The sequence below is a fragment of the Pantherophis guttatus genome, chromosome 1 (genome assembly GCF_059756535.1).
Source record: "Pantherophis guttatus breed Tessera chromosome 1, ASM5975653v1, whole genome shotgun sequence".
NCBI lineage: Eukaryota > Metazoa > Chordata > Lepidosauria > Squamata > Colubridae > Pantherophis > Pantherophis guttatus.
Window position 1 is genome coordinate 125,327,836 of NC_142063.1, and position 14,666 is coordinate 125,342,501.

At 39.9% G+C, this 14,666-nt stretch overlaps 2 protein-coding genes across 3 annotated transcripts in view; both read left to right on the top strand.

Annotated features, from left to right (window-relative positions):
* Positions 1 to 14,666, top strand: part of GLI2 (GLI family zinc finger 2) — a 270,083-nt gene that overhangs the window by 139,916 nt on the left and 115,501 nt on the right. The gene's annotated exons all lie outside the window — the stretch shown is intronic.
* LOC117668472 (apoptosis regulatory protein Siva-like) lies at positions 5,796 to 9,078 on the top strand. The gene has a single exon (XM_087881735.1). It carries the CDS (start codon positions 7,196 to 7,198, stop codon positions 7,727 to 7,729), a length of 534 nt encoding a protein of 177 aa, XP_087737861.1. The 5' UTR covers positions 5,796 to 7,195; the 3' UTR covers positions 7,730 to 9,078.

Below are 14,666 nucleotides of genomic sequence, written 5' to 3' on the forward strand. Positions count from 1 at the left end.
GGGGCAGGGCCAATCAGAGGTGGTATTTACCGGTTCTCCAAACTACTCAAAATTTCCACTACTGGTTCTCTGGAACTGGTCAGAACCTGCTAAAACCGACCTCTGTGGTGGTTGCAACAACTGCAATTAAAGCTCCCCTTGTTTTTTATGTGTGTTGCAGGTACAATCCAGATAAAAATAGGCAGAACTTCAATTGCAGCAGTATGGCTGCAGCCTTGACTTTTTTCGTCACACCCTGGCGATACCCCTAGAGCAGGGATGTCAAACTCAAGGCTCGCAGGCCACATCCGGCCTGTGGGTTGCTTAGATCTGGCCCGCAGGGCCGGTCTGGAAATAGCAACGGATTGGCCCATGGCGCCTTTGCTAGTAAAAATGGGGGGCGCTTGGGGTGCACCCCCCCCCCCGCAACCACTTTTGGCCTCCGGAAGGTCCAGGAGGCCTTCCAGGCCCAAAACAGGGCCTCTGGAGTGCTGCAGGAGGCCATCCTTGACTCAGAAGTTTATAAAAGGGAGGAAAAGTAAAATATTTTACCTTTCAGGCTTACAGGATTCTGCTTCTATAGCCTATGTCAATAATTTATAGTTCTAGCCTTCCTATGGAGTCAGTTTCTTGATCTGGTCTCTCTCTCATAAGGTGATCAAGAAGATCAAGTAAGTATTAAAAAAAACAAAATCACAGAAATGTACACCTCCCTATTTTTATAAGTTTATAAAATCAGGTCTGCAGAGGTGCGGTCCTGTGTCATGCTCACCATGGCCACACACACACACCCCACCCAGCCCTCCAAGGTCAAACCCAATCCTGATGTGGCCCTCAATGAAATTGAATTTGAGACCCCTGCCCTAAAGTTAGGGAAGATGTCATCTGTAGCATACACAGGCAGTTTGCCTAATAAAGCGGATGTGACATACAGTACGTACTATAATATGAGAATGACATAACTGTCAACTTTCTACATTTTAGTGTTGCCATTCTGAGTACGGCATGTCTGGCATTACATTAAAATACCTGACTGCAAAGCATATTTGATCCACGGATTATCAAAGATCAGACACTATGACTCAGCAGACTAGGATGTGTTCACACACAATACTAGGGAGGAGTCTGGCTATCTCTACTATACTTCAAGGAACTGTTCCTTATTTAGGAATAAAAACTAATGTTTATTTTCAAGCACTTTCTAATCAAGGAGAACTATGTGCAGGTACTTCATCCTATGAGTTTCAATCAAGGCTTATAAAATATTCCCTATTTGGGAATTCTTTGGGTGAATAGTCTAAGGGGGAAAAATTGTGTTCAAGAGCACAGATCCTACCTTTAAGGATAAATAATAATAATAATAATATCTTAATTTGTATACCGCCCTTCTCCCTAAGGACTCAGGGCGGTGTACAGCCACATAAAAACATAGACTACAAATATTAAAATACCATTAAAAGATATATATAAATTTGGCCACATAATTAAAAACAGTAACAAACCAATTAAAACATTTAAAAAGTGTTAGGCCAGCCCGGCTTGCTGGGAAAAGAAAGTTTTAAGGGCACGGCAGAAGGCACCGAGGTCTTGGATTCTCCTTATCTCTGGGGGCAGCTGAAGAGGTGCCCAGAAGAGGTGCCCAGAAGGATATAAAGAGGTTGCCCAGAGGGATATGATGGTATTCTAGCTTTCTATCTAATCAAATGCAGCTTCTCTTCCAAATTGGCTTTTCCTAATGTATCAACTGAGCTTAAATGGACTCCAGAGGATGGTAGAGGACAGGAAGGCCTGGAGGAATGTTGTCCATGGGGTTGCGATGGGTCGCAACTAACAACAACAACAATGTATCAACAGGACACTTCACACTTATGACTATTACATGTATTACTTTGGATCATTATGGGAGCCACAGAAACTGAGGCCTGATTCAGGGGAGAACAAAGAGAGGGGGTAGTTTGTCTTTTGAGGATGTTGCTTGGTATTTTAAGTGATTAGCACCTGGGGGATTAGATTGTAAAAAAGGACTTTGTTATGTGATTTTTCTATACTGGGACAAATGAGGTTTTTTTGCGGATGTTAGTAGGATTATGTATGTGAGAAGGGATGTGTGTCGGGGAAGAGAGAGACAACTTGCAGCTCCTGTGGAAGGAGAAGGTAGCATGATAGAAATGATGCAGGCCATTTTAGGAGACAGTCCAATAGTGCCCTCTGTCAGTCCAAGTTTTACGAAACTCTCCTCTGGCCCTAGAGATTTAAGCTGCTCCCTCCCTGATTGTTTTCAGAAGTTAAAATTTGGCTTGTCTTAGGATGAATTGGTGATTTCAAGACTGTTGCTTGAATATTTCTGTGGCAGAAGTTATAATGTTTCACAGTCTGTATATTTCTGCTTTTGATAGATAATATACATTGTAGGATTATAGTATATTATGGTTTATCAGGTATTGTAGTTTTATTGGTCTTGCTCAGTTTTTTTTATTATTGGCCGTCACAGGATAGTTTGTTTAGAAATGAATGGGATAGAAACACAATAAATAAATAAATATAGTTTAAACAAGGCATTGTTTGGTTTATATATAGTACTAAGCCAAAACTGAGACAGTTTTGATATAGTGATTAAGGCATCAGGCTCGAAATCTAGCTAATCTAAATCTGCATAGATACCTGGAACAAATATGCCACCAGAAGATGTTGTATTGTGCTAAGATTTTGAAGAAAATTGTATCAGGGATAACTGGCAGACTGTGTGAGTTCTAATTCCATTTTAAGCACAGAGCTAGCTGACTACTGTACCTTGAGCCAGTTGTATGGGGGGTGGGGAGGCAGTGGCAAACCACTTCTGAAAAACCTTGCAAAGAAAACTGAAAGGATTGGTCCAGACAGTTTCGGAGAATGAGAATCAGGAGCCTTGCTAGCACAGTGCAGTATTGCAGGCAAACTCTGCCCACAGTCTGGAGTTCGATCCTGACGGGGCTCAAGGTTGACTCAGCCTTCTATCCTCCCGAGGTTGATAAAATGAGGACCCAGATTGTTGGGAACAATATGCAAATAATGCTTTGACAATATAAAGTGTGCCCCAAAGTGTGCTATAAAACACTATGGGGTGGCATAGAAACCTAAAGACTATTGCTATTGCATGAAATGGGGGGGGGGAAGCAAAATAGTAAACACTCTTAAGACATGTAGTTAACTATAGTTTGTTGAATAAATCACAATTGTCTGTGTTAACACTATTCACTAAGCTATAATCTAGGAGTGGAGAAAGTAAGACTGAGGGACTATAAGCAAAACATTTGTATGGTGTTTTTTTTTTAAAAAATCAGATTTATTTATTTTTTAAGATCACAAAGAGTGTCCCTTGCGGACATCTAGTTCATTTGTGTTTCTTTTCCCCTAAGCATCTAAAGCATCAAAATTGGTTTTGGCTCTACCCCCTTTTGGACTGTGGCTCTTGCCAGAAACGTCACACTCTTACAATAAGCCAGTGGTTGACCAACCACACAATAGTTGTGTTCACAATTTGGGGGAGGGGGGGAACAAGACAAATTACATTACTGCATAGATACAAGAATCATTAATTAATACAAGATCACCAAATTTTGCTGTGTATCACAGATGATAAAAACAGAGATTGCTGAATATCTGAAGGCCATAGAAAATAACCATGCAGCTATCAATGGCTGGGGGAGCTACAAGTCCTGCATAACACAATTGGCTATGGATTAGTAGTCAATGAACATGTGACTTTTTTTCTTTTCTTTTAACAATCCTGTAATCTCTTGCATCGGGGTTGAGTCGGGGCAGCTGAATGGAGCTGAGCATTTACTGGCCAGATGCCCTTCCTGATGCCTACATGGAGTTCACAGCAGATATTTTCTCTTTGCGCCCAGAGAAATATCTGCCATTACCTAGGATCAAACTCACAACCTCCTGATTGTGAGGTGAGAACGCCACCTCTAGGCCACCACATCACTCAGTGAACACATGACTAACCACTTATTTATTATTGAATAGATAGGGCTATAAGGAACTGAATTTGAAAGAAAGATTATAAAATTGTTTTAAGAATACCAGGACATGCTGTGCCACAACATTTTTTTAAAAATCTGGTAGAATGCAATGGCAAGTCACTTCTGAATTGTTACTACCGTAGGAAAAGCATTAAATCACCAGGAGCCGAGCTGAACTTTAAGGAGACCTGACTTGATATATAAATCAAAATTTGCTGCAGCTCCACAAAAGACATGTTATCTGAGATTTAATCTCCCACACAGCTAGGCTACCTATCTTTCATAAAGTGCTTATGTGAACTCAGGCAAGAAACACAGGTATTTTAGAGCAGACACACATTCTGATAATAAAAATAAGTCCTTAAGATGTCTATTCCAGCTTGTGTTTACATTATACTGTGTCTTGCCTTCTCAACTGGGAATCTGGTAATGCAGGTATATACGTGAGCAATCTCAAACTCAATTAATGCTTCTGTTCAAATCTCCTTTTCCTTCTCTTCCTCTTTCAGATGTCTACTTTTACTTCAAAAGACAATATCCAATGAACATTTCATTAAAATTAACCTTGAAAAAATGTTAAACTTAATTTTAAATCTATGATATGGCATAATTAAGTCTATATCTCACAGAAAGTAAGTTCCATTCATTTCAATGGGCCTATCCCTCCAGATCCATGCATAATTGTACAAATGAAGTATTATACATATGAAACTTTTTTTCCCCCTCCAGTGATTACTTTTTTGTATTTTCTGCCACAAGATCATCCAGCAGACAAACAATTTTTACCTTCTGGTCATTTGCAAAATGGAGATTGGATGAAAGGGAAATAGTTCCTAGACTTCTTTTTGGAACCAAAATGGTGACATCAACTCTATGCCCAATATATAAGCATCATAATATCTGAGACTCTCCCTCTACATCTGGCATTTGACTGAAGATATAATAAGGCTTTCAAATTAAGTTACTGTTCATATCAGCTTTCTTATAGTAACTCAGAAATTTTTTTAAAAATCAACTAGAGAATCTCTATTTCTTTTAATTCACATCTAAAATCTCAACCATTTAAATCTTAGCTTTGATAAGATTGTTACCAAATTAAAAATTAACGATTGCATTTTACCAGTTTTGTCAAAGCTCAGTACATTTTACTCACCCAATCAATGCAGTCGGTAACAGGCAGTCATGCCTAATAAATATAATTGTAGGGATCTATTAATGATTCTTTTGTTATATATGCATGTTTGTCTATCTACTTAGACATGTATATTGCCTAGGGCACTGTTTCTCAACCTTAGTACTTTAAGATGTGTAGACTTCAACTCCCAGAATTCCCCAGCCAGTCATGCTGGCTGGGGAATTCTGGGAGTTGAAGTCTACACATCTTAAACTTGCCAAACTTGAGAAACACTGGCCTAGGGGCATAACAATGGATTTTTTAAAAAATAGTGTTATTATTGGAGCAATCATGAAAGGCTGCTGAACAAATTTACAACTGCCTCTAGTAGGAGGATGACTGTTTAGTTTTCAGAGCACTTAGTAAAGAACAGAGTTCCCCAATTTCTGGGGGAACATGCAGAATCCTTGAAATTTGAAAAGCATAAAGTATCCGTCATACTAGATTTGGTGTCACAAAATGCTACTTACTAGACTGATGAAGTTGTTTCACTTATCTCAATAGGATGCTATTTACTATACCTCCTTTGCTATTTTCTGAGCATGTGGACATTCCTCTAAGTTAAATGACTTCTCAACTGCTGCATTTCTGGCTCAGGTTTTCTATATTGGGACCAACCACAAAACATTTTAGGAATAAACAAGATTGTTGGTGCTGGTGTTCACACCATGCCAATTTCTAAAAAAACCTGAGTTTTTTTTTTTTAAAAAAAACCAAAACACTGGAGAAATCATATGAGAAAGGGAACCAGTTAAGTATCAAGGCTGGGGTTCCTAGGCATATAAATGTGTGAAAGGAGAATATCTACATTCTGAATTTATTTCTTTCATCCCCTTGTAGAAATCATCACTGTTTTTCTCTCCTGCTAGAGTTGCACATTGATGTTTTTTTGAAGCTCCTGGGAGCTGAGTACTAAGCAGATGTTCCAAATCTCTTGAAAAGGCTGCCAAAATCTGACCTCATAAGAAGACCATTTTCTGTCTAGGGATGGTGTCTTCATGGATTAGCCTAACTTCTTCTCAGGTGGTCTCTCTATGCAGGCACAGATGCAGTTGGACTCTACACAGAGTATCATGGGCAAATTTCTGGGATTTCAGTTCTGGCATGACACTAAACTTGCTCTGTGTGTTTTCTTTCTAGTCTTCATTCCCTTCATGGCTCTAGCCGCACATATGTTATGGTGGCTGAGACCATCTTTTTAATGGTATATATGAAAATTATTATATTAATTTGCCTTCAATATTAAATATTTGCCTTCATAATATTAGACTAGTATTGTTGTGTGGTGGTTAGAATGCAGTATTGCAGGCTAATTCTGCTGACTGCTGGAAGTTTGGCAATTCGAATCTCACCGGCTCGAGATTGACTCGGCCTTCCATCCTTGTGAGATCGGTAAATGACCATTCAGATTGTTGGTGGCAATATGCTGGCTCTTTAAACCGCTTAGAGAGGGCTGTAAAGTGGTATTTAAGTCTAAGTGCTATTGCTAATTGGTATTTGGATGTTCTGGTAATTTTTAAGACCTTTTTACCAGTCAGTATTTTCTCCAGGTGCCTGCAAGCCTATAGCAACTTTTTTTCCCCCCTTCCGTTCAGTTGTGTCCAATTCTCAGTGACTGTGTTAGACAAGTCCCTGCAGTTTTCTTGGCAAGGTTTTTCAGAAGTGGTTTGCCATTGCTTCCTTCCCAGAGCTGAGAGAAAGTGACTGGCCCAAAGTCACCCAGCTGGCCTTGTGCCTAAAGTGAGACTAGAATTCACAATCTCCCGGTTTCTAGCCTGATGCCTTAACTGCTACACCAAATTGGCTTTGCAGTTTCTGTCTCAATCAAGCTAGTTTAAAAGCAGTGGAATAAGGTAAAAGGCGCGGGTGACCAAGCAGGCAGGCTGTGCAGCGGATTCCTCCCGGAAAAGGCGTCTTGTTTACGCCTTTTGCCACGCAGAAAAGGCAGCGCTCGATTGGCGCGTTAATTGTTCCAGCTCAGCCGGAGCTGCGGGTTGCCCCGTGCCATGGTCGGCGTGTTGGTCGTGGGGAAGAGATGCCGAAGCGGTCCTGCCCGTTCGCAGACTCGTCCCCGGTGCAGCTGAAGACGCGCGTGCGGCTGAAGGAGCTGAGCCAGGGCGTCATGGGCGAGAGGTACCGGTGCGAGATCTTCGAGAAAACCAAACAACTACTCTTCAAAGGGGCTCAAACATACATGAACAATGCTTGCAATGCAAGTGCAGTGGGAACATGTCTAATTGCACAATATCCAGAATCATGTATAGACAAATCAGAAATTTGTTCCTGGCACAGATGTAATGGACAAATGTTAATTGGGCAGGATGGAAAACTTCGACAACCCTGTGCAAGTGAAATGGTTTTGCCGGTAGGAGTATCAAAAGCCTGTTCCTCCTGTATAAGAACAGTTGACATCAAAGATGTTTGCACACAGTGTGATCAGTACATATGCCAGAACTGCAGCAAACTCTGCAGCTGTTGCAGCACCATTGTCTGTTCATTATGCTCAGTTATAGAATCAGAGGATGTTGGAGATCAAATCTTTTGCAGTGGCTGCTCAATGTACAAATAATAAACAGCTGTTTTTAGGAAATGGTTGTCATTTGTGTTGTAAAGAAAGTATTGCTTTTAAATAATTAGGTTTTTGAGATACTGGAGTGCCTTTTTCTAAATGTTGTATATTCTGTAATTGTAGTTTAATATAATAAATATTTTCTATTTTGAAAAAAAAAAAAAAGCAGTGGAATACATGTCATAGCCAGGACCCACAGCTATGCTGGGTGACATGCACTCCAAAAAGTAGGTGGTGCAGATCAAAAAAGTGAAAGAAAGGAATTAGATTAGGGTTGGATTGAAATTAAACATAGTTAATATGATTATTCCTCCTTCCATTACATTTTTAAAATGGTGACAATTTTGGGAGGGACATACCTCAGGCATGAGGAGACCCAGGTGATCCTTGGGGCCTCAAGTTAAATTCTTGGTTTAAGATGATCTTATGGGCAAAGCAGCAGCAACAACAGCATTTTAGTGAAACATAAGCTCCTGAACCGGCTGTTGAATCCAGAGTTCAGATTAAATTGTATTGGTGTTAGCCTACTTTGCTATTAGATAACATCAATATATCTAAGGATAGTCGGAAACACATTCCACCGAAGGCAAAAGGTAAAATGCCCAATGCGAGCAAATCCCTTAGAAACTGTAAAAATCTTGCTATTGCTTTAGAAATATAGTAACATGCCAGATTGAGAATAATTGGACATAGTGAAGTACAAAATCCTCTCCATGCATGGAGCAAAGAGGTTCCACACAGGCTGAACAAACAACAGTTGTTTGTTTTGAGACTTAAGATTTCAGTAGCATTGTATATGTGTTTTGACCTCCACGATCTGATAGCAGATTAGTTTGTTTAGCCAGCTTGCTGTAGACTACCCTAGGGGCTGAAGCCACAATCCAACAAAAATAACACCCTTCTCCATTAGGAAAAAAATATTGTTATTATTATTTACTTTATTCATTAAACATGAAACTCAGCCAACTGAACATTCAAAAATGCAACACAAATACCATTGACTGGTGCTAATGATTGATACGGGTTGCTGCCAGCGTCCTAGGTATCAACCAAGTACCTTCTTAAGATGTACGATGTTCCAAGTAGTGCAGTTTTTTGCAGTTCTGCTGGTGTTATTGCAGGAAGCTGCAATTTGTTGATGTATCTTATAAAATTCTTGGACATGGTACCAAGTGCTCTGATGACAATGGGTATCACTGGTACATGTTTCATCCATAGCCGTGTAGTTTTGATGGCCAGGTCGCGATATTTAAGAAGAAGAAGAAGAAGAAGAAGAAGAAGAAGAAGAAGAAGAAGAAGAAGAAGAAGAAGAAGAAGAAGAAGAAGAAGAAGAAGAAGAAGAAGAAGAAGAAGAAGAAGAAGAAGAAGAAGAAGAAGAAGAAGAGGAGGAGGAGGAGGAGGAGGAGGAGGAGGAGGAGGAGGAGGAGTGGGGGAGGAGAAGAGGAAGAAGAAGAAGAGGAAGGAGAAGGAGAAGGAGAAGGAGAAGGAGAAGGAGAAGGAGAAGAAGAAGAAGAAGAAGAAGAAGAAGAAGAAGAAGAAGAAGAAGAAGAAGAAGAAGAAGAAGAAGAAGAAGAAGAAGAAGAAGAAGAAGAAGAACCAAATGACAATTCTGTTTAAAGTTGAAGTTTTCCTTTTAAAACTAAAATTTTGTTCCAGGAGGATTTCATGAAGGAGAAATATATGTTCAGTGCTGGTCAGTTTTTTAGCAAAGGGCATTGAACTGGCATAGGTTTTTTCTAAATCTTTCTTTATAGGGGGGAAAATGCATTCCTGCTGTTCTGTGGGATGGAGACCACTTGGGGCTTCCATTGTTGAAGGGGACATTCTTTCAAATTGGAGATATCATTTATTATGAAAAATCACAGGGCAAGGGGATCAAAGGTACCTTATCCCTGATCAAGGAATCTTCCAAAGCTCTTCCTGATTACTCACCATAGAGAGCCAATTATATGGAATCCTGTGGATGTTTAATTCAAATGGCAACAATGGCTGCTGCATGCATATGGACATCTGTTCATGTGGGCCAATGCAGTCCACAGCCATTCTATTTATCTACATTTTTAAAATATTTAACTACTGTGTTCCCTTTTCAATAGAGACAAATGGACAAAAACAAAACAAATCCACGAACACACAAAAGCCAAGAAACGCATGAGAAGAGTAACAACAAAATCAGAAATAAAACCACAGTTTAGGAATCATCTCTTGAAAGATCTGGCCACCTCCAATAGTCTTGGAATATATCTGTCAAGGTTTCTTTACCAATGGCTCTGCTGGCACAGATGCAGAGAAGCGAACCAACGACTTGTTAAATTATCTAGCATCTCAAGGACTGAGAGTATCTAAAAACAAACTCCAGTATGTGGAAAAGGAAGTGAAATATTTAGGACATTTGATAAGTAAAGGCAGCAGAAAAATCACTCCCTCAGAGAAAATTTTGATCTCACTTGCTAATGCTGAAGTCAGGTGTTTCTGAAGGCAAGATGGAAGGAGAATACTGAAGGGCATTTGTTTATAATTTCAACTTTGATAGCTATCCAGTTGAATATGAACAGGTTCAGAGTGGTGGTCATTCTGCAACTATATGCCTTTCCTGGGACGATTTTTGTTCCTGTCAATGGGCAATTGCCTTACCTAATGCTTGAAACCAAGTTATACAGAATATATCTAAGCAGAGTCAGAATCATTTTTACTTGATGGGGGTTGCAGACAATACCAGGGAATCAGGGGTGGGTTCTAATTTTTTTTACTACTGGTTCTGTGGGTGTGGCTTATTTTGTGGGCATGGTTTGATGGTCATGTGACAATTCTTTAGGATTTAGCAGAGGTATTGGTCTACCAGGCTTTTAACTGCTTGCAGAGCCGTACCAGTCTACCTATTTGTTTTTGGAGCGCACCGGTCTACTGATTTATTTTTGGAGTGCACCGGTCTACCACCACACTGCCTTTTACCACTGATCAGCTGTAGGGCGGCCCTTTGAAGTGCCACAGCAAGAGTTTAAACAGTTTTTTTCCTTCTAGCCGATCAGCTGGGACTTGGGAGGCAGTGAATATATTGGGGGCAGGGCCAGGCAGAGGTGGTATTTACCAGTTCTCCGAACTACTCAAAATTTCCACTACCAATTCACAAGAACCGGGGAGAACTGGTAGTAACCCACCACTGCAGGTTCCACTGGTCTAGTGGTTAAGGTATGAGGCTAGAAACCAGGGGAGTCCCACCTTAGGCACAAAAGCTGGCTGTGTAACTTTGGGCCAGTCATTTTCTCTCAGTCCAACTGACCTCATAGGACTGTTGTTGTGGGGAAAATAGAAGGAAAATTAGGTACATTTGCCACCTTGAATTATTTATTTTTTAAAAAGCCAGAACTAATTTTTTTTTAAAAAATTAAAACTTCCTAGAAGAAGGTAATAGCAATAAAAAAAAAAAGTATACACTGTTGCCATGTATCCATATAATCATCTATAATAAAGTTTATTTCAAGGACAAATTTAGTTTTACTTATGAATACCTTATCTGCAAAACCTATTCAGAAATAGAACAGGGCCCACTCAAACGGAATACATAGTACAACATGGCCACCTTGTTGAAACTAAATTGATCTAGGAATTGTTTGTGGCTGGTTGGGAAGGGGATTAGAAATCCTGTTCATGCTCCTTTAAAAAACTGGGTGGAGAAGGATAGCCGTGGGAATATATGGAATGTTTGTGGCAATTGGAAAATCATGTTGAATCTGCTTTGTTGGCCAGTTTGAAATGTCTAGGAAGCCGATTCAATCCATATAACAAAAGTAGTAAAAGAAGACACATATAATTCCTGTTAAGACCATCAGAAGAACTGAGGAATAGGCAGAGGAGAATAATTCCTTAATAACAGAGGATGCCTTGTGAGATAAACCACTGATTCAGCTCACATGCTTATAGTGGCGCATGTTATAAAGGCAGAGTTTAAAAGCTTACCATGTCTGGCTTTTCCTGGTATGTCATGGATCATACTTCTAAAGTGGGTTAGGTTTGATTTGGGAAGTAGGAGAATGATAAACAATTTTAATGGGTAGAATAACACTTCGAGTGTTTGCAAGGGGGAAGGGACCCATTTGTCTATTTCAAACTCTTCCCAATTTCCCAAAATGAAAAAAAAAAAGTTGGTCCGTGTTGGTAAGATCCTTTAAATAGTGCTTTTTCAGGAGGCAACTGGACTTTTTTTTCCCTTTGAAGACAGGATAATGGGGAATGGAAGGATTTACTGTATATTCCTTGCAGACAGCTGATTATTTTCATCCTTTTAGAGGGTCATTGAAACACTTGGAGGTTTATCTGTGTCCTCATGGTCACCTGAGTAGTGCTCCTAATTCTTGTAGTCTGCAATTTTTCTCTAGAAATCCATTCCTACTCCCACACCATTCAAAGGGTATTCATCCCAAATTGTATATCTAAAGTCTGTAGAGATTCTCAGTCATCCAGGTCATGGTTGTCCCAAAGGTGCTTTTTCAAGAGGCAACTGGACTTCCTTGTTTTTTTTTCTTTGAAGACTATCCACTATCCTGTCCACCCACTATCCTGTCAGAGCTGAAGAAGCTTCTTGGCTGAGAAGCAAAACATCTTCAAAGAAAAAAACAAGAAAGTCCAGTTGCCTCCTGAAAAAGCACCTTTGGGACAACCATGACCTAGATGACTGAGAATCTATACAGACCTTTAGATCCTTTAAATAAAGGTCCTGCTTTATTTTGCATATATAGCAAAGCCAAATGATTTCTTATACGTCTGATCTAAAAAATTCTTCAGAGATAAAACAGCTAAGGATCTAATGGTCAAGATGTACCCAAATCATGCCTCACTTAGTCTTTTTAACGTCCGCCTCTATTTTCAGCCCAAGAATCCAGTCTAAGGAAAGTGTGTCATGAAGCTGAATAAAATAGCTGCTGTCTGTAGCCAGCCTTGGTACCAATCTGTGCTAGGATAGAAAACATTATCAGTTCCAATTAAAGATAGTGGTTGGGGGAAAGATGTTGTCTGACCTCAAACAGAGAGTTGATTTTAAAAAAACCCTTTCCGTAACTTGACTCATAAAACACTCCCTTGTTGTCAAAAGAAAAAAGAGAAACTCTGGCAAAATGAGTGGTGGTGTTTGCAACAGCCTCCAAACCTATCGGAGGATTTTCACTTTTTTGTCCTTTCTGTGTTCACAAAGGCACTCCAGAATCCCAAGGAAGCTAATAATCACATACTTTTTCGGCCTATTGTTCAATTGCTTAATAAACTCCTTGTGCTGAGAAACAGCCCATCTTTTCTGACCCCCTGCTTTTCTCAGAGGTAGGGGTGCTACAAATAATGGGAGGGGGTTCACTGGGGCAATGACAGAGCAAATAAGTGGAAGGATGGGCTTTGGATTAAGAACGCATTACAGTAGTCCTTAGTGTTAATTGTGTAGTATCTATCTAAACATCACAACGGGTGATCTTTAACAATTGCTCAGGAAACTTCCCTTGAGTGCTTCTTATAGAAAAAAAAATACCTTCCACTTTAAGCAGCCTAATTATTTACTCCCCCCCCACCCCTCTCTCTTCAGGGCACAATTTTCTCTTCAAAAGCACTAGTACGCACATTTTTCTACCACAACTCAGTGCTAGGTTTGGGAACACATATCAAAGAGAGTGTGAAAAATTATTCTTTGGCTGAACTGTCATTTTTAGGCCATGCATGTGTATGTGTGTGTGTGTGTACACATAAATATACACACATTGAACCCATGGCTATCAGGTCCCATGCCAGATATAGATAGGGCAAGTGCCTATATTTTTAACTGCCTGACTCAGTAAGAATTTCTTCTCTGGCCTGCTGTGGAACCTGAGCAGAAATCTCATTTTGGGAAAGACAGCAGCAGAACAAATATTGTGGTTGAAGTAAAAAGAAGGTTATTCTAGCAGATGCAGCCTAAACTGTCCTCTCAGATAGTTTCTATTGAGGAAACATGGAGCACTGAGTTTCACCTTATAGAGGGATGGGGACAGAGTAACCAATTATTCCATTGCTCAGTTTAATTTTCAGCTTTCCTTACATCACTGGCATTGGCTTTAGGGTTCTGGTAGGATAAACCCCAGTTTAGGAAAATAATACAGAAGAGAACTGTTACATCCAAGTGACAGGAAAAGCAATACACATCTTTACAAGAACCAACTTGCCTTCTTCCTTTTAAAAAAATGCTTTAAAATGCCTCAGCTCATAGCATCAAATAAGGATTATAGCCACCTTAAAAAAGAATAAAAAAATGAGTCACAGGCCATTGTTTATGTAAGTTTCTCATGGGAATAAATATAACCCTATCAATTCAAGCTGTGCTGAAAACAGGTTAAATCCTCACCCTGCCCAGCAGTCTATGTAAATAATCCAATGGCCTATGACATCTTGCTAATGATAGCCAACAGACTAGATCTGTTAGTGGTTGGGTGGGAGATCTCCTCTGAAGTCAATATATGCTGCTGTGACAAAACTAGGGTTCAAACTGCAATGTCAGCCTTCTTCGATCTCCTGCCCTCCAGACTTCATGCTAAGTCTTCAGCTCTCAGGATCTAGCATCAGCCCCAAACTGTGATAAAGTCTTCTATAGTGATTTATAGAACCTTATAGCAGCATCCTTCAACAGTAATAAAGATGCGGTTTAGACAACCACACAATAGCTGGAGGTTGCTATACTGTAAATCAGTGTTACTCAACCTTAGCAACATTAAGATGTCTGGACTTCAGCTCCACGAATTCCACAATCATCATAGCAGTTCTCTTGCTTGCAAATTGCAAGCAGCATGTTTTTGTCCAGTGGGTGAGCTAGATGAACTTCATAGCAGTGTTTTATTTTGCAGTTACATATTAGTTAAAGAGAGAGACTCGACTATATCTGACAGCTATAGTCCCAGTCAACCTGTACTGAAGACATCAATAAATC